The 18,370-nt window shown below is 36.5% G+C and overlaps 1 protein-coding gene across 1 annotated transcript; it reads left to right on the top strand.

The window, feature by feature from the left end:
• The first annotated feature begins 100 nt into the window (after window positions 1-100).
• Window positions 101-18,062, top strand: NUDT21 (nudix hydrolase 21). Its single transcript, XM_081273108.1, has 7 exons — window positions 101-359; window positions 3,823-4,023; window positions 4,821-4,884; window positions 9,794-9,883; window positions 15,024-15,099; window positions 16,313-16,427; window positions 17,785-18,062. The coding sequence occupies exons 1-7, from the start codon at window positions 244-246 to the stop codon at window positions 17,804-17,806; spliced, it is 684 nt and encodes a 227-aa protein (XP_081129234.1). The 5' UTR covers window positions 101-243; the 3' UTR covers window positions 17,807-18,062.
• The last annotated feature ends 308 nt before the right edge of the window (window positions 18,063-18,370 follow it).

The following is an 18,370-nucleotide window of genomic DNA, read 5'->3' as shown; positions in this document are numbered from 1 at the left end:
GATACTGAGATCACCTCGCCAGCGATTGGCTCAATGGCTCTCGGCCTGGAAGGCCTCCGCCTCTCTACTTCCTGCCGCCAGAGAGCCCGGATTCACTTCCGGCGTGCGTTCGCCTTCTATTGCGCTCTCCTGTTAATGGCGGGCGGCGGCTGCTGAGCGGGACGCTGATAACCGCTGCCCGCACGGGGAAAGTCTCCCCTGACTCCCGCTTTCTGCTCCCCGCCATTTCCGGAGCTCGCCAGCATGTCTGTGGTTCCACCCAATCGTTCGCAGACGGGCTGGCCCCGGGGGGTCACCCAGTTTGGCAACAAGTACATCCAGCAGACCAAGCCCCTCACCCTGGAGCGCACCATCAACCTGTAAGTGCGGCGCGGCCTTGGCGGGCATCCCTGTCCTTGTGAGCGCTCCTAGAGACGTTTCTGCTTCCCGCGCGTCTTCAGCGGGTCGGCGAGCTGCACGCCTCCCCGCCACCCCGACGCCCGCTCGGGGATGCCACTTTCCTCTCTTCCTCAGGCCCCTTCCTGTTCTCATAGCTCCTGGGGCTTAGAGTCCTCTTGGAAAAGTTTCGTTCATTTGAAAACAGAGCTTGTTCCCATTCCTCTGAATTTATTCATTCTGGTGAAATCGAAGTTTGCTTTGAACTGATTTTTTGTCACCTATCCGGAGGTAATCAGCTTCAAAATGTGGTTTTTATCTTTCCGATTCAGTGTTTATACTTTCACGTCACGTGTAGGGTATTTCTCTGTGTTTTTACTGGAAACGAATGGTGTAACAGCATCCTTTTTGCAGTTTTCACTTTAACAGAGTAAGATTTCGGGACATATCTGTATGCAAGGGTCTAGGGTTTCCCTCCCCCCTTTTAAGTGCTGTATAGTATTTCACCTTACGAATGCACCATCTTTAATCTAACTGCTCAGGGATACCTGGCCTACCCTGTGCATTCACATGTCTTGTCTAACTCAGCAGCAGCATCCCGGGCACCAGTAGGCCTCAGTTTGGGAGTATGGACGCTGTTATGGTGGTGGGGCTTTTAGATAGTGGACCGAACCAGAGTATTGCCTCGGAGAACCCATGGCGGGCTGTTTTATTTTCAACATACCTTTCTCTATAAGCATATCATTGTATTTCAAGGTCACTGTCAAACATAATCTTGCGGTACAAGTAATTGGTATTTGGGGTGTGTTTTGCTCAAGATATTGTCTGTATGTTTTTTTTTTTTTTCTTGGTACCAGTGGCGCTTAACCACTGAGACACATCCCCACCCCTTTTTATATTTTATTTAGAGACAGAGTTTCCCTAAGTTTCTGAGGCTGGCTTTGATCTTGGAGATCCTCTTGCCTCAGCCTCCCAAGCTACTGGAATTACAGGTGTGTTGTTGTGGGGTCAGTATGCTTTTTTTTTTTTTTTTTTGGTTGATTTTTAGAGTTTGATTTTGAGGCAGTGTGGTGCTGACCATAATGGAGGACGTGGCCAGTTTATACTGGTCTGTGTTTAAAAAATGCAAGGATTTGCTGCCTTTTTTTTTTTTTTTTTTTTTTGGTAAGACAGTATAAGTGTTTTATATTCAAATAAAACAAGTGTCTTGAAATGGAACAGATGTTTATTGTTGTTTGGCAAAGCAGTTGCTGGTTTGGAAATTTGGATAATAAAAATATTAGATTTATAAAATTTGGAATTAGTTGATAGTCATGTGTATAAATGTTAAAACCTTAGGTATTAATTACATTAACATGTAGTAGTGCTTTAATTTGATACTACTTTTTAAAAGTCCTCATATAAGATTCCTATGAAATGGAAAAGACCAGTTCTTTTAAAAATGGATGAAAGCACAATTTCTGGATTACTTTCAGTCATGATGTGAACTAGGTCCCACTTGAGCTTTTGTATGTTTTTGCATTGATTACTTGATTACTGGATCAGTTTGCAACAAGCCATTATGTAGCATTGATGTTATGAACAAAATGTTTTGATTTTTGACCTTGTCTCAAAATAAAAAAAAGGACTGGGGATGTAGCCCATTGGTAGAGCACCTCTGGGTTAAATCCTCAATATATTAAAAAAAAAAAAAAGCTATGTATTGGGACTGTGGATGTAGCCCATTGGTAAAGCACCCCTGCATTAAATCCTCAATATATTAAAAAAAGTTATGAATCTATTTATAATACTTTTCTTTTCATATAAATATGATATTTAGAAATAATTGTTGTGTTGTGAAAGGCAATTCCCCTGGCTGAGTAATGTTCTATTAAATTGAAAACAAGTCCCCTGTCCCCCAGAGTATTTTCATCTATGAAATACCGTGTGAATGCTTACTTTGTACCAGGCAGTGTGCCTAATACAGGATAAAGAGTGATAAGAAACATGTAGCCAGCCCCTGCTTTATGATGCTTATAATAGCATAACATGTATGTATTTGGGCTGGCACTTTGATTTCACAGCTGAAAATTCAAACTTTTCATCTTGATAACATCTCCTTCTTGCTATGGGAGCTGGCTCTTTCAAAAGAGATGTGTTATCTTTCTAATTTAGGTTCTGAGAACTATATGTTATGTAAAATATTTTAAAAAAATTACCTGACACATAGTGCTGTGTGCTCCTGCTAACATTGACAATGTTAGATTTACTATTGGGACTCCTAGGAACAGTTCCTTATAATCTTTAATGCATCCTGGAAGGGATATTATTTTTTTAATGTATTTTAAAGCTACTTTATTTTTGCCTAGAATTTGGCTTCTGTAATTAAAGTAACTTTTTTGTTTGGATAATTTTGATTTCTCTTTTCAAGAATGGCTGAGTGGCTAGACCCATTGGCACCTGCCTATAATCCTAGTTGCCCTAGAGGCCAAGGCAAGAGGATCACAAGTTTGAGGCCAACCTCACCAACTTAGAACCTGTCTCAAAATAATAAAAAGAGCTGGGGATGTGAAAAGTGCCCTGGGTTCAATTCCCTTTAAAAAAAAAAAAAAAGAGTGGATTGGGTATGTAGTATGTCAAGGGCTTTTGATAGAATGTGGCTAAGACATTTTTATTGAAAGGCTTATATAATCAAGGTATTACAGGGTGGCTTGTGATAAAATATACACGTGGGGTTTTAACTCTGTAAGGAAAAAATTGATCTTTACTAAATAAGATGACAGCTATCTTCAACAATATAAACCGTATTTTGAGTTCTTGATAAGGAAAAGTGTATTCAGATTAGATTTGATGGGTAGAAGATTCAAATGAGAGGGAAAGAATGAGGATACTGAATAGAATAATTTGCAGAAGGCTAAGAAGGCCTCTTTGTAGGTTTAGAGAGAAAAGAACCTAGGAAAGTTGATATGGAAAAGCTTTTGGTGCTAGAAAAATTTGATCATAATTGACTGCGAGAAATGAAAAATAATTAGAGAAATGCTTAGTATATAGGAAAAGGGGGGATTAGCTATTAGCACCTATAGTTAATAGAATTTATGACTAGAGTATTAGAGGAATCAGGTTGGTAATTATTGATATAGCAGCCATGGTTTAAAACCAAAGTATTACCAATATCTAGATAACCACCTCTCTAAGCATTTAAGGGCCTTATAGTAGCATTATCTATGCCTGAAAGTTCATTTATGGAGTAGCTACTTGATCATAATGGTTTTCTGATTTCAAGACTTCAGAGAGCAATATTCTATTCTCTGCTATTTCATTTGTTAATTGTGTAACTTTAGACAAATCCTAAGTCTCTGAGCACAAATATAACACTTTTGATTATGTTTTCTTTTGATGTAGTTGGTATCTGTTATGGAAAATTATGGTTATCAGTTCTCATACTAGATGTTTATTTTTGGATCACAGGTACCCTCTTACCAATTATACTTTTGGTACAAAAGAGCCCCTCTATGAGAAGGACAGCTCTGTTGCAGCCAGATTTCAGCGCATGAGGGAGGAATTCGATAAAATTGGAATGAGAAGGACTGTAGAAGGGGTTCTGATTGTACATGAGCACCGGCTACCCCATGTGTTACTGCTACAGCTGGGAACAACTTTCTTCAAATTGTAAGTGGTGTTGGAATTAACAGCAAGACAACTTTTAATAGGTTGGCTGGCTTATGTAACAGTTTTAGTCCCTAGTCATTTATTCATTTCAACAAACACTGTTTAGTAGAGTCTTTTGAAAGGAAAAAAAAAGTGTGTTTTCTCCAGGACAGTGCTCATTTATTTTTCTAAACAGAAATCTGCACATTTCTATTATTATTGATGTTAATGATTGAGCTTGGAAGAAACCCCATGGAACAGATTAGTTCAAGCTCAGTTTCCAGATGTCAGCATAGCATTACTAAGAGCAATTGATGTTATTTCTTTCTTAGAATGGTGTTTTCTAGTCTCATTTTAATATAGTTCAATCATTTGACCTTATAAATCTTTTAATATTTACTTGGCCCATGGCTTTTTGATTAATTATACCAAAAAAGAAAGTTCTCAGAAACTTAGATTGAAATTCTTAAAAAATGTCCAGACCTAACAATGTGATCTATGCTTTCTGGGCATTTCTAGACTCCATTATTATGGGATAGATTTCAGAGAGAATATTGGGATGAATTGGTGTCCAGTAGTTAACCTTTATGTTTATACTGGGTTATATATTTTTTCTGTTTAAAACCAGCACAATATACTGTTAGTCTGATGAATTAACATTATTAATTCAACTTTCCAGAATGTTCTTTCCCCTGCTTTTGACATTTGTTTGTTCTGAGTGCCTTATATGACATTGAGAGAAATAATTACTATTGTATTTTTGTTGTTATCCCCAAATTGTATTAAGTTGAAAGCTGAAATTCTTAACCTTTATACAGACCTGGTGGTGAACTTAACCCAGGAGAAGATGAAGTTGAAGGACTAAAACGCTTAATGACAGAGGTATTTTTCTGTTTAACCACTTTGACGGTTTAATTGCCCATCTGAATATCATCAACTTATATATAATTTTTTTATCTTGTGAAAAGGATAAATTTATTTTGAATATTTAGTTTTTAATAAATACAGCTTAAACCCCAGTGTTAGTATAATGTTTATTTTCTGAAAGTTTATCTAAATGTTTTAAAAATTGAGATGTTGATGTAACAATAATGATAAATAAAAGCCCAGCATTTCTTGAGTATTTACTGTTCTGGACAGTGTTCTAGATGTTTTACCTATAGTCACTCCTTTAATCATCACAGCAGCTCTGGGAAGTAGGTACTATTATTACTAATCCTATTTTATAGATACGGATACTGGGATATAGATAGTTTTGATATTATACTGCTACTGTGAGGTGGAGCTGGAGACATGAATGCTCATAGTTTTGTTCCAAAATAAGTCTCTAAAATTTGCCCAAATTGTACTACTTTTTTTAAAAAAATCAGTCTAATGTCTACCTCTTAATAGTTGGATTCAAATATGTAGATACTGAAAACTGTAGGTTGTTTTAATGATTGGTTTTTTTTTCATATTTAAAATGCAGTCTTCCTCTAAATAATAAAATTAATCCATACCTTCTGCAAAACCCTTGATGCACAGAGAAGTAAAGGAGAACCAGAATTAAAATCACCTAAAGATAAACTTTAGGTATAAGTTCAACTTTCAGAAAATAATCATTATACTAACACTTGGGTTTAAGTTGTCATTATGAACTTATTTGGTTGGTTTTTCTAGTACTTGTTTCTTTTTAATTTGATTTTTTTAAAATTTTTTTTTTAGTTGTTGATAGACCTTTATTTACTTATATGGGTGCTGAGAACTGAACCCAGTACCTCACACATGCCAGGCAAGTGCGGTGCTGCTGAGCCCCAGCCCCAGCCCCTTTCTAGTACTTGTTAAAGTGCATTATAACTCTTCATTTCCTGTGCTTGGACTTACGTAGATTGAATCTACCTACTTACCTATGCTTCTGAAAACCCCACCAAAGAGGCAGGAAAGGGATATCTTTAAAAACTTATAAATCCAATAGGATTGAAGGAGTGCAAAAAGAAACAACGTAATTTTCGGAGGAGCTAGGAGGGGCAAATAATGATTGACTTAGCAGAAGCCTCAGTCCAGAAAGAGAGCAGAGTAGAATTTAACCGTGAAGAACACCAGTGTCTGAGGAATTAGAGGTGCCAAGTACATATGAAGGTCAGTGCTTGAATGGGTTGAAAGCTGGATAAGTCTGTATAAGATAGATGTATTGTAGGGCTGGGGTTGTGGCTCTGTGGCAGAGAGCTTGACTAGCATGTGTGAGACACTGTGTTTGATTCTCAGCACCACATATAAATAAATTAATAAAATAAAGGTCCATTGACAATTAAAAAATATGAAATAAAAAGATGTATTTATATAGCTAGATTGTCTTCTACTCTGTACAGTTAGGCAGAGTGGCTGGGGATTGATTCTACAGAGAAAGCAATGGAATCAGAGAATGAAACCTTCATTGAAAGGTTTAGGGGATGAGGAGAAGTAAGTGAAAGTTTCCATCCTGAATAATGTCTCCAACTCTGAAGTGAGCTCAGAGCATCTAGTGATAGATGGAGCAGAACTATATAAAAAAATTTCCGGCCAGCTGAGGAATGTTAACAATTAGTCTTACATACCCAGGCAGAAGGCTGAAGATTTTGTTTCTGGAGAGAGGGACCAGTCTAAGGAAAACTCCCAAGTGATGCTATTTGGGAGTCTTCCTGAAGGAATAGCATAGCTCTGCCATTCATTCACCCAGAGATGTTAATTCAACCTCTTATGCTTTATCCTTAATTGTGAGCAGATAACAAGTATGCTAGACTTGTGGGAAAGGCTTTTTAATAAGAGAGGTCAAAAGAAGAAAAAGGGGGGCTGGGGATGTGGCTCAAGCAGTAGCGCGCTCGCCTGGCATGCGTGCGACCCGGGTTCGATCCTCAGCACCACATACCAACAAAGATGTTGTGTCCGCCGAGAACTAAAAAATAAATAAATATTTAAAATTCTCTCTCTCTCTCTCTCTCTCTCTCTCTCTCTCTCTCTCTCTCTCCTCTCTCACTCTCTCTTTAAAAAAAAAAAAAAAAAGAAGCAAAAGGGGGCTGGATGTAGCTCATTGGTAGAGTGCTTGCCTGGTATGAGCAAAGCCCTGGACTCCATCTCTAGTACTACAAAAGTACATGTGTACATACATACATTTTTTAAAAAACGGAATTCAAGAGAAGTGGAAAATTCAGTGACAAAACTCTGATTAATTTTCTTGGTACAATAAGAGAAGATATTGTGAGTCTGGGGTTGTGGCTTAGTGGTAGAGCACTTGCCTTGAACGTGTGAGGCACTGGGTTCGATCCTCAGCACCACATAGAAATAAATAAATAAAATAAAGGTATTTTAAAAAAGGGAAGATATTGTATCTATGAGACAAAGCATCCTTTAAAAAAGATTTTAACCAACCCAAAATAAAACCTCATGAATATTTTTTAAAATGTTAGGGCAAAAAACTCAGTGGTGGGTTAAAAGGTAGTTCATACTATCAGAAAATAAAATGAAAAGATAAAAAGAATGTAGATTAGAAAAAAACAAAATTAGTGTTCATTTTTAAAATGACCAATATAAACTATAGGTAAATAGAACTGAGGAATAAGAATTAGCAAAACATAATTTGAGACAATTTCCTAAGACCAAAGGACATCTGAAAAGACCTCCTGGCCTGCCCTCTATAAAGAGTATTTAAAAATCCACCCAAAGGTACATCATTATGAAAATTTAGATGATAGAAGGTACTCAAAGCTTCCAAAGTGGAGGGGAGTGGCTGGGCAGCCATACACGTTAATACAAGCATCAAAATCAGAAATGGCATCAGACTGCCAACAAAGAATACTGGAAGCTAAAAGATACTAGAGCATGCTCCTGAATGAGAGAATGTGATTTCCATCCTAGCATTTCCTGTCTAAAGTCTTACAAGTCAAGGGTACAGGTAAAATAGTTATTTCCAGACATGAAGAGATTCAAAAACTGGTATTATTCCTTGTACCTTTGCTTAGGAAACTTCAGAGGGTTTTCACTACCACAATGAAGAAGTAAACTAAGACTGAAGATATAGGATCAGAACATTAGAGAGCATCAAACTGTAGGAGAAAGGTCAAGGGAAGCCCTAGGACTCTAGCTGTGTGAAGCAGGGCTGAGTGCATCTAGTGTAGATTGTAGCATAACATCTCTTTGGAAAAGTGAAATTGATAGAGTAATTTGATGCTTAAATTGGGAAGAAATTTAAATTATTATGTGGGAATAAATATAGTGATAGTAAATGAAATCAAACATTTATCAACTCTAAAGAAAAAAAAATAGTTGTACAAATAAGGAAATGTAATTGTCGTTTACTAGTCACTATTGTGACTGATCTACCTAAGTATATTAATTTGTTGATAATGAAAGAATGTAGGGAGAAAAAGTATGAGTGGGTGATATGGTTTTAATATCTAAATTCTCTTGTGTAATAGAGGGAGATTATATGGTTCTTCTAGGTTTTTAAAATTGAAAAGTAAGCCTGGTGCGTTGGCACATTCCTATAATCCCAGCTGCTCAAAGAGGCTGAGGCAGGAAGATCTCAAGTTCAAAGCTAGCCTCAGCAACTTAGGCCCTAAGCAACTTAGGGAGACTGTTTCAAAATAAAAATAAAAAAAGCCTGGGGATGTAGCTCATAGGTTAAGTGCCCCTGGGTTCAATCTCTGGTTATCCCTCCCCACCCCACCCCCCGCAATAAAATAAAAGTAATCAAGAAATGGTCATAAAAGAATGTGTTTAAAAATGTAACTTTACGTTGGATAAATCTGACAAACACGACCTCAATCAGGTGATAAAGGTTGATATTAGTGGTAAGTGGTTCCCTTGATGTGAAGCTGTAAGAGTGGCACTTTGCCTCTGTGGTCCTCCTCCCAAAGATTCATTATCTTAGTCTAATTGAGAGACTTTCTACAGAAGCTGACCAGTAGACTTCAGAACTGTCAAGATCATCAAAAACAAGGAAAGTCTGAGAATCTGGCATAGTCCATAGGAGCCCCAGGAGAAATGATGACCAAATATATTGTGATATCCTAAATGGGATCTTAGGACTCAGAAAGGACATTAGGTGAAAAACTAAGGATTTCTGAGTAAAGTATGGATTTCAGTTGGTAATTATGTATTGGTATTGGTTCATTAGTTATAAAAGGAGAAACCAGGTGTAGGGCACATGGAAAGTCTTTGAACTATCTTTATGAGTTTTCTGGTCGTCTAAAACAGTATGTTTAAAAATAGAGGCAACAGAGGAATAAACAGCTGAGTTGAATGTTGCAGCCAGTGGGAACAGGTGAAGTGGAACAGATAACTTCCCTTTCTTACTATATGAACCTTGTAGAACCATTTTTGAACAATGCAAATATGTAGATTATACTTTTGATCAAGTTAACTAAGTTTAATGTTAAACAGAATAATAAAAACGAAGATTGTATATTTTGAAAATATTTCTAACTTGGTTAGGTAGAGAATTTATAGAAGCTCTAGTTGATTCTAGAGAAACTCTTGTATTGCTGGTTGATGTAATTGTCTGATGACCTTGGGTTTTCTGTGTATACCCAGAGCACAGTAACAGATTTGTTGGCCCTATATAGCATTATGTTCACAGTAGAATGCTAATTTTGAACCAACAGTGTCTATCTTGGGCAGAATGACATAGATAATAAACAAGGAATTATATAACGAAGGCACATTAACTAGCTGTATGTCTCTACTAGGAGTGCTGCCAGAAATAGTCTCTTCATCAAAGAAGGGTGTTCGTGAGTAAGTATATTTAGTTTACTAGCTATGTCATTTCTTTTGACAGATACTGGGTCGTCAAGATGGGGTCCTTCAAGACTGGGTCATTGATGACTGCATTGGTAACTGGTGGAGACCAAATTTTGAACCTCCTCAGGTCAGTGTTCAGTTATCTTTGCTGGGCATTTGGAGAAACAAACAGATGATTAAATTCTAGACATTTAAAAAATGATCAAAGTACTATTTGACTTTGAGTTTTCTTTTCTCCCCTCCTTCATTTAGTTAACAAATGACAATGCCACATATTCATTTCTTTCGAAGGAAAAATTTAAAAATATACAAAAGTAGAGAGACTAGTAATAAATGAATCCTGTTACTGTCATCCACCAACTCATGGTCATACATGTTTTTATCTGCTTAGATTTTTGTGAGGCAAATCCTAGATATCATTTCACTTGTAAATACTTTAGTTTGAATCATAAAAGATAAGGACCTTTTAAAACATTATTGTACTAAAAAATGAGAAATAGTTCATAATATCATATACAGTCACTGTTTTTACTGTCTTGATTATTTCTATTTTATATTTGTTTCAATTAGCATAGTGTTTTTTTAACTATCATAGGTTGTCTCTTTCTTTTTGTAATTTATTAATGATGAAAACAGGCTATTTAAAGTCTTAGTGTTTCCTTTGCTGATTTGCATCCCCCTTTTTTCATTGGACACATATTTCTTTCTCCTGTATGTCCTATAAATTGATAGTTTGATCAAAAGATTGAATTCAGTCTTTATGTGGGGAGAAGAGGGAGTAACAAGGCTTATCATTGATGATATATTTATATATCTATTCCTGTGTAACAGATTACAGGTTGAGCATTCCTAAAATCAAGCATTTAAGTCCAGAGTGCTATGGTTGACATGACACTCAAAAAGTTTTTGGTTTTAGAATTTTTGATTTTTTAATTAGGGATATTCAACTGGTTAAGTCTTTATCAGTATTCCAAAAATCTGAAAAAAATTCCAAAATCTGAAGTGCTTTGGTTCTAAGCATTTCTGATAAGGTATAATCAACCTATACCTCAAAACTTAGTGGCCTAAATAACAGAAATGTGTTATCTTAGTTTCCCAGGGTTAGGCATCTGGAAACTACCTTGCAGGGTAGTTCAGCTTAGGGTCTCATGAAGTTAAATTGGCAACTGGGACTGCATTGCTGGGATAGGCTCTGATCCCAAGCTCACGAGTAACCCCTCAGTTCCTTCTGGGCTGTTGGACTAAAGGCTTCAGTTTTTGCTGGCTGTTGACACAAGGCCTCCCTCAATTACTTGTCATAAGAACATCTCCAAAGGATAACTTTCAGTAATACAACTGGCTTCCTCAATTGGCTTGTAATTGAAGAGATGGTGGGTGACAGTGAAAGTGACCACAGGGGAAGCTACAGTTTCTTATACCTCATCTAAGCAGTGGAATACCATTGATGCTGATGTACGTTATTGATCACCTTCTAGTGCATTGGGAGAGCACTCCACAAAGGTGTGAATGCAAGGAGACAGGGATCATTGGGTGTCATCTAGAGACTGGCATCCCCATCTGGTATTTAGAATATCTGGTTGTTTCGTTTTATAATATTAACTAATTGATGAGAATTTCCTGGATCTGTGAATTCATTAGGTTTGTAACACTTATGTAAAGATAAATTGTTGCTTATTTATAAAGAGGTGTATAATGTGTATAAGAAAAAATATTCTTTTTTTCTTTTACTTACCAGTTTTCAGAAGAATGAGTTCATTATTTAGCATCATGCAGACACTTGACTTTCTTCAAAGTAAGACATAGACTTTGGTGCAGATAGTTCTGGGAAGTGATTACAGGAAACAGAAGAGTATAGGGAGAGAGGGAGAGGAGAGTAGCAGCTGCAGAATGTTTTTTTTTTTTTTTTTTAAAAAGGAGGAGGAGGAACATTATTATTGATCTTGTTACAACTGAGGGCAACTAGGGCAACTAAATGAATCCAGCTAAGGACTATCAGCAGCCATGTGGACTCTACTTCAGAATTGCTCATCAGAAAGACAGAGAGCAGACTCTTTCCCTGCCGCTGCTGAGTCCCACAGAGGCTCAGGTACATTCAAGATTGGCTTTACCCATCTGGTATAAAGCGGCTGGAGGTATGATGGACGTCATTATTGAAGACTGTCCTCATCCATGAAGGCCTTACACATGGAATATGCAAAGCTGCTGGAACCTTAGATAAGAGACAAGTCCAGGGGCTGGGTTGTGGCTCAGTGGTAGAGTGCTTGCTTAGCATGTGCACTACATAAAATAAATGAATATAATAAAGCTAAAAAAAAAAGGAGAGACAAGCCCATCTTTGTGTGCTTGCATCCGACTGTAATGAGCCCATGTGTGTCAAGTTTGAGGAGGCCCTTTGTGCTAAGCACAATATCAGCCTAATTAAGATAGATGACAACAAGAAACTGGGAGAATAGGTAGGCTTCTGTCAAATTGATTGAAAGGGCAAATCTCTTAAAGTGCTTAACAGTTTTATAGTGCTTAAGGACTATGGCAAAGAATCTCAGGTCAAGGATGTCATTAAAAAGTACTTCAAATGCAAGAAATAAGCAAATAAAAAATGTGGTATGTGCACACACATACACACACACAGAAAAGAAGAAAGAAGGCCAGAGACCCCTCTCCCCATCGTGTGAGAGTTACATTAACTCCCTTACACTTTCATGTTGGGTCTGAGCATGAGTTGAGAGATGTTTCGGGGTTTGGAAAAGCTTAGATTCTGAAAAACAGGGAGCGGGACAATAGCAGAAAGCAGGGAAATTTCTGACACTTCCAAACACAGCTGCCCTGAAATCTGAGGGAGAATGTGGTTCTGTCATATTGGGCACAAAAATTATGTTTTAGGGGCTGGGGCTGCGGCTCAGTGGTACAGTGCTTGCTTAGCATATGTGAAGCACTGGTTCAATTCTCTGCACCACATAAAAAAATAAAGATATTGTGTCCAGCTACAACTAAAATATATTTTTTAAAGTATGTTTCAGTAACCTTTTGAAGTGTCAGTATGACCTCAAGAATTTAAATATATTTGATGTACTTTATTAATCTATTGTAGTGATTGATAATGTTATTGATGCTTAGATTTTCCTACTTTGGCTGGTGAAGGAACATCTTAAAGTTGGATCCTGCATTCTGTTGGCCAAAGGCCCTGTGGCTTGATAGCTTCTTTGCATGACAGGATGTTCTAGGTCAAGCAATCCACAAAATATTGGCCAAACAAAAGATGATTCTGTGCTCTCTCATTTGACTGTCTTGCATAGCAGAGGGATAGGAGGACACAGGGCTTGGAAGTGCTAGTGCACACTGCCTAAGAATTGCCAAGAACACATCTGTCTGTGTCTCAGCTTTAATTCCATACAGGAAAAAAAAAATTGCTTTTTGTTCAAAAAGACACAGAGCAAACAAATCACATCATTATGTACAGCTATAATGCACGAATTAAAAAATGTGGAATGAAAAAAATAATCAGAGCAATTATTCTTAACTGATTTTGGTTTTTGAACATTATCTTACCTAATTGGAAATTGCTTTACAGTCTACTTTCTGAATACTCTCATCCATCTCCCCTGCCATGGTCCTAGAATGCTTCCCTTTGCCGAAGTCCTGGCAGTATCAGGTACAAAAGGATTGTATAATTATTTAGTAAACCTAGAATTTTAGGTAGGCCCCAGTGGGAAGAAGTTACGAAATTATAAGCTCCCTACAGTCTTTTCAGATAAGAGTCTAATTGCCTTAGACATTAAGTCCAGGACTGTAGAAGACAGGCTTAAAAAAAAAAGGAACTGTAGCTTCAAGTGGAAGAAAATTAGGGTAATGGCACTCACATTGGTTTGGTCACAGTTTGGGAGCTTTTGTTATATGGGAGCCACAGGTTTTATTTTTAATTTTTTTTTTTTAAATGTGCTATTTAAGTCAGTTCTCAGATCTTAGCTGCTAGTGTGTTTGTTTCTCTGCTGCTAATGTGTCTAGGGGACCTCCAAAGCCTTGGACATCACCTCAAACCATTTTTTTTAGGAATGGCTGTGATGTATAATGAACCTAGCCCAAATTCTGGTTAGGAGCCAGTGAGTAACACAATGAAAAGCAACATAGACTTTTATAAGTAGATAAAGAGTTGAACAGATGTTGTTGAATTTTGGCTTCACTACTTAGCAGAGTCATCTTGGGAAAGGTTCTTGGTCTCTTTTAGTAGAAGTTATAAAATGTAGATGATGATAATACCTCCTTTTGGCAGCATCTACTTTTTTTCTACCTTCCTTTTAAGTCTATTTTCAGCACTTTTTAATTCTCTTGCCCTCAAATAAAACTCCAGAAGCAAAATAAATTTCTGAATGTATTGTGGGGAGATATAGCAGAAGTTTTTGTTAAGTATACATGGTAGGGTTAGGAGAAAAATCCCTTAGGTTTGTTTTTTTTAGTTGTTGTTGTTCTTTAAAATTTTGGTGGATTGAACTCAGGCCTTCACATATGCTGGTCAGGCAATCTACCACTCAGTTATGCCCCTAGCCCTAAAACTGTTCATTCTTACCTAGTAGTTTCAGTCTCTAATTCTTTTTACCCCTTTAAATTGTCTAAAATATTTTCTCCATTTTACCAAGCAATTATACTTTGTCCAACTGGCAGAACTCCACTTACTTGGCTTGTCTAGTGTGTGCTGTGTATGTGTAGTTGGGAGGGTTGTTGAGGGAAGAAGGAACACAAAGCATCTTGTCAAATACCTCACAGGCTATATTTAAACTTTTAACATAGTAAACATGTTCCACATAGGATTCTAGAGCATTTTACCTTGTAATGATATTTTAAAACAGTAATGACACTAAAGTCAAACTTCATCATGTTGTAAATTTCTTAGGGCCATAAATTATGTGACTTCATATTTAGTTGTCTTGAATTTTATATTCATATAAAATAACAAGTACTTATAACTACTTGTTATTTTATATGAATGAAAATACTTATTTATTAGTATATCTTTTAGGTAATCCATCCTGGTAATTGGAAAACTAGAAAATAATATTCTACCATCAGTTTACAGTGTATTGGGGAATAAACAAACGCATGTGATGGAGTACATGTTAAATTAAAATTGTGTTTAGAATATAAAGAACTTGGTCTGAGAAGGGTTCGTAGTTGGCCTTAGCGTCTGAAATGTGAGATATTGATAATTAAAGGTGGGGAGGTAGAAAGAATTGTTGGTTTTGAAAACTACAAATTACTCTCATTTGTTATTTTAGTATCCATATATTCCTGCACACATTACAAAGCCTAAGGAACATAAGAAGTTGTTTCTGGTTCAACTTCAAGAGAAAGGTAAGTTTTCTTTGGTGGGGGGAGGGGGTAATAGGGATTAAACTCTGGCACTTGACCACTAAGCCATATCCCCAGCTCTATATTTAGAGACAGGCTCTCACTGAGTTGCTTTGTGCCTTGCTTTTGCTGAGGCTGGCTTTGAGCTCATGATTCTCGTGTCTCAGCCTCCCAGGTCACTGGGATTACAGTTGTGCACCACAGTTATTTTGTTTTTTGAAGGCACATCTAAACACTTGTAGAATGTTTTCAAGGATATTTCTATTTGTGTTTTTTCCAGGTTACTAGAGTTTTTTTGTTTATTTTTAATTGTAAAACCAAAAATGTGGCATGTTCATGCAGAATTACTTTAGTTTCTCTTAGTTGTGCCAGTCATGGTATTGAGGGAGAAGTAAATTTAGAACCTAACTTACCAGATTATAGTAGTATTTTTCATTTTTTGCCAGAGGTGTGAGGGAGTCTAGGGATTTAACCCAGGGACAATTTACTACTGAGCCACATCCTTGCCCCCCCCCTTGTTTTTTTAATCTTTAGTTGTAGATGGACATAGTACCTTTTTATTTATTTATTTTTATGTGGTGCTGGGGATCAAACTCCCCCACTGAGCCACAATCAAAGCTCATCCTTAGCCCTTTTTTTGATTTGGGATGTGGTCTCACTAAGTTGCTTAGGGCCTTGCTGAATTGCTGAACTGGCCTTGAACTTGCTATCTCAGCCACCTGAGCCTCTGGGATTATAGGCAAGCATCACTATGCCTTGCAGATGATGGTATTTTAATACTTTTTCAGCTGTTGGTATTGGTTTTCATATTGTGAAAAACTAGTGAAACCTTAAAGAGAGTCTTTAAAAAAAAAAAAAGAATCTTTAGGCCTTTATATGTGACTTAACAAGAAATGATTCCATTTTTTACAATGGTTTTATAATGGGATTAAAAATGAATTATAACCCCAAGGCTATTTTCTCCTTTCTCCTGGAGCAGTACTTATAATCAAGTTGTACATGTTGTTAATACCATGGATCTCTTAAGAGAATCGGTTAGTTTCAAATGTGTGACTGATCTCTAGCATAGAAGACACAATCAAAATGTATTGATGAGAATTATCTTTTTTCTTAGACGTGTTTTTCAGATTTAAAATTGTGTATTAATTTGAAATAAAATAGAATTAGTGATTATATGAGAAGTTACAGAAAACGAATCCTGTTTTGTTTATTTTAGCATTGTTTGCAGTCCCTAAAAATTACAAGCTGGTAGCTGCACCACTGTTTGAATTGTATGACAATGCACCAGGATATGGACCCATCATTTCTAGTCTCCCTCAGCTGTTGAGCAGGTATGGAAAGTTGCACATTTTCTCATTCATTTAAATTGTCAAATTTAAAATATTCAGAGCCACTTGAGAAGGGGCAGTTCACAAAATCTGGTATTTAAGGAAACTAAAACTGTAGGTTGACTCTTGGGGTCAAGTGTAAACCAATTGGCATGATGTTCTGACATTTATGCAACTGCTTCCTGAGATCTGATGTTCTCTATAGTTAAGCTTGAGTTCTTCATTCAAAAAGGTAGTGGTGAAATAGTCAACAGTGTATAAGGGAGTCTATATAAAACTCTGGAAATTGAATCTCTTGGTGTAATATATTCTCTTTCCTTTTTGGAATTTACTATATTTGGCTTAAATTAGGGCATATGAGATTAATTTCCAAATTTTTACATGGAGTTTAAATTTTTAGGCAGATACATTGATGAGAAATGGATTTTTTAAAAGTTGTATTGGTTAAAGATTTTAGAACTAACCAGATAAGAATTGTATAATACCATGGTGATTATGGATGTAGAGTCTATGTCAGTGTTTATATTTGAATTATACTTTCAGTAGTGATAATGTGACCTTGGACAAACTTTTATACCCATTTGCGTGTTTCTTCATCTGTATATGAGAAAAAAGTGGAACAACACATAAAATGTTTAGAACAGTGCTAGGTTCCAGGTAAGTACTAAATAAATTCTAGTTTAAAAACTACTTCAGTAGTGATTTTAGCCCTGTATGAAAGCTTGTTAAATATGAAATCAGCCTACTTAGTCACTAATCAAACTTGGTCTTTTGTTCTTCCACTTTGGTCTCTTGATGAGTTATAAGTTGAAGTATGCTATATGAAAAAAAAAATCGATGGGCGTGGTGGTGCACAGTGGTTTGGGAAGTTGAGACAGGAGGATCTCGAGTTCAAAGCCAATCTCAGCAAAAAGCAAGACGCTAAACAACTCAGTGAGACCCTGTCTCTAAATAAAGTACAAAAAATAGGGCTTGAGATGGGGCTCTGTGGTTGAATGCCCCTTAGTTCAATCCCCAGTACTCAAAAATGAAAAGAAAAAAAAAAGTGTTCATTTAAACTCCTACCTGTTGGGTGTAGAACTGTGCTGAGTGATCAGAATACAAGGACATGTAAAAACTTTTCCTGCCTTCAAGGAACTTGATAATTGACAATTAATCAAATATATAGTCTTTAATTTTTTTTCAATATAAATATCCAGCAACACTTATCTAATGTAGAAGGTAATGATTGGTGAGGTACAAAATGGTAATCATGTCAAGGGAGGGTAGAAACATCCTGATTAGTTCCCTTATCATCTACAGTGGAAACTATGTAACAAATACTGTTTTTAATAAAGGTATTGTTCTTTTTAAAATTCAGGTTCAATTTTATATACAACTGAATACCTGCAGCAGAGGAGAAGTAAAAGAAGCCGTCTCTGTGAGCACAGCTATACACAGTGTAGAAGAATAAACGTCTTAGTAAAATTTTTTTGGTTTTTATCCCTTTCCCAATCCCTAACTTGCCGCTACTTTCTATTGTTTGAATAGTAAAGTTAATATGAGGAACTAGAGAGTGGTGTAAACAAATGTGATAATGTTTATTTACTTTTGGTTCTACTCATAATTTTTTGTACAACATTAAAGAAAGCAAACTTCTTTCTATTTGTATTCTTTTTTTAATTTCTCATTAAACTTTGAAAATCTCAAAAGTTGAGGATTGTTCTTTCCCTCCTTTAGGCTGGTGAACATTAAAACAGTGGCAGTTTAGGTTAGTTGAGTTTGTGGGACCCTTGCTCCAGTACCATTTTGGGGCACATATTCCAAACCCATTACTGATATTTGTGATGAGGATCTTTCATTACTTTTGGGAGCTAATTTGTCTGATTGAGTCCAAGGTGCAATTCCTATACCACACTTTACACTCTTGTGAATTCTCTTGCTGAGAACTCCCGGGATATTAACTT

This window comes from Spermophilus citellus (assembly GCF_964194105.1).
Source record: "Spermophilus citellus genome assembly, chromosome: 18".
Classification (NCBI taxonomy): domain Eukaryota; kingdom Metazoa; phylum Chordata; class Mammalia; order Rodentia; family Sciuridae; genus Spermophilus; species Spermophilus citellus.
This window is presented reverse-complemented; position numbering and strand designations above follow the sequence as displayed.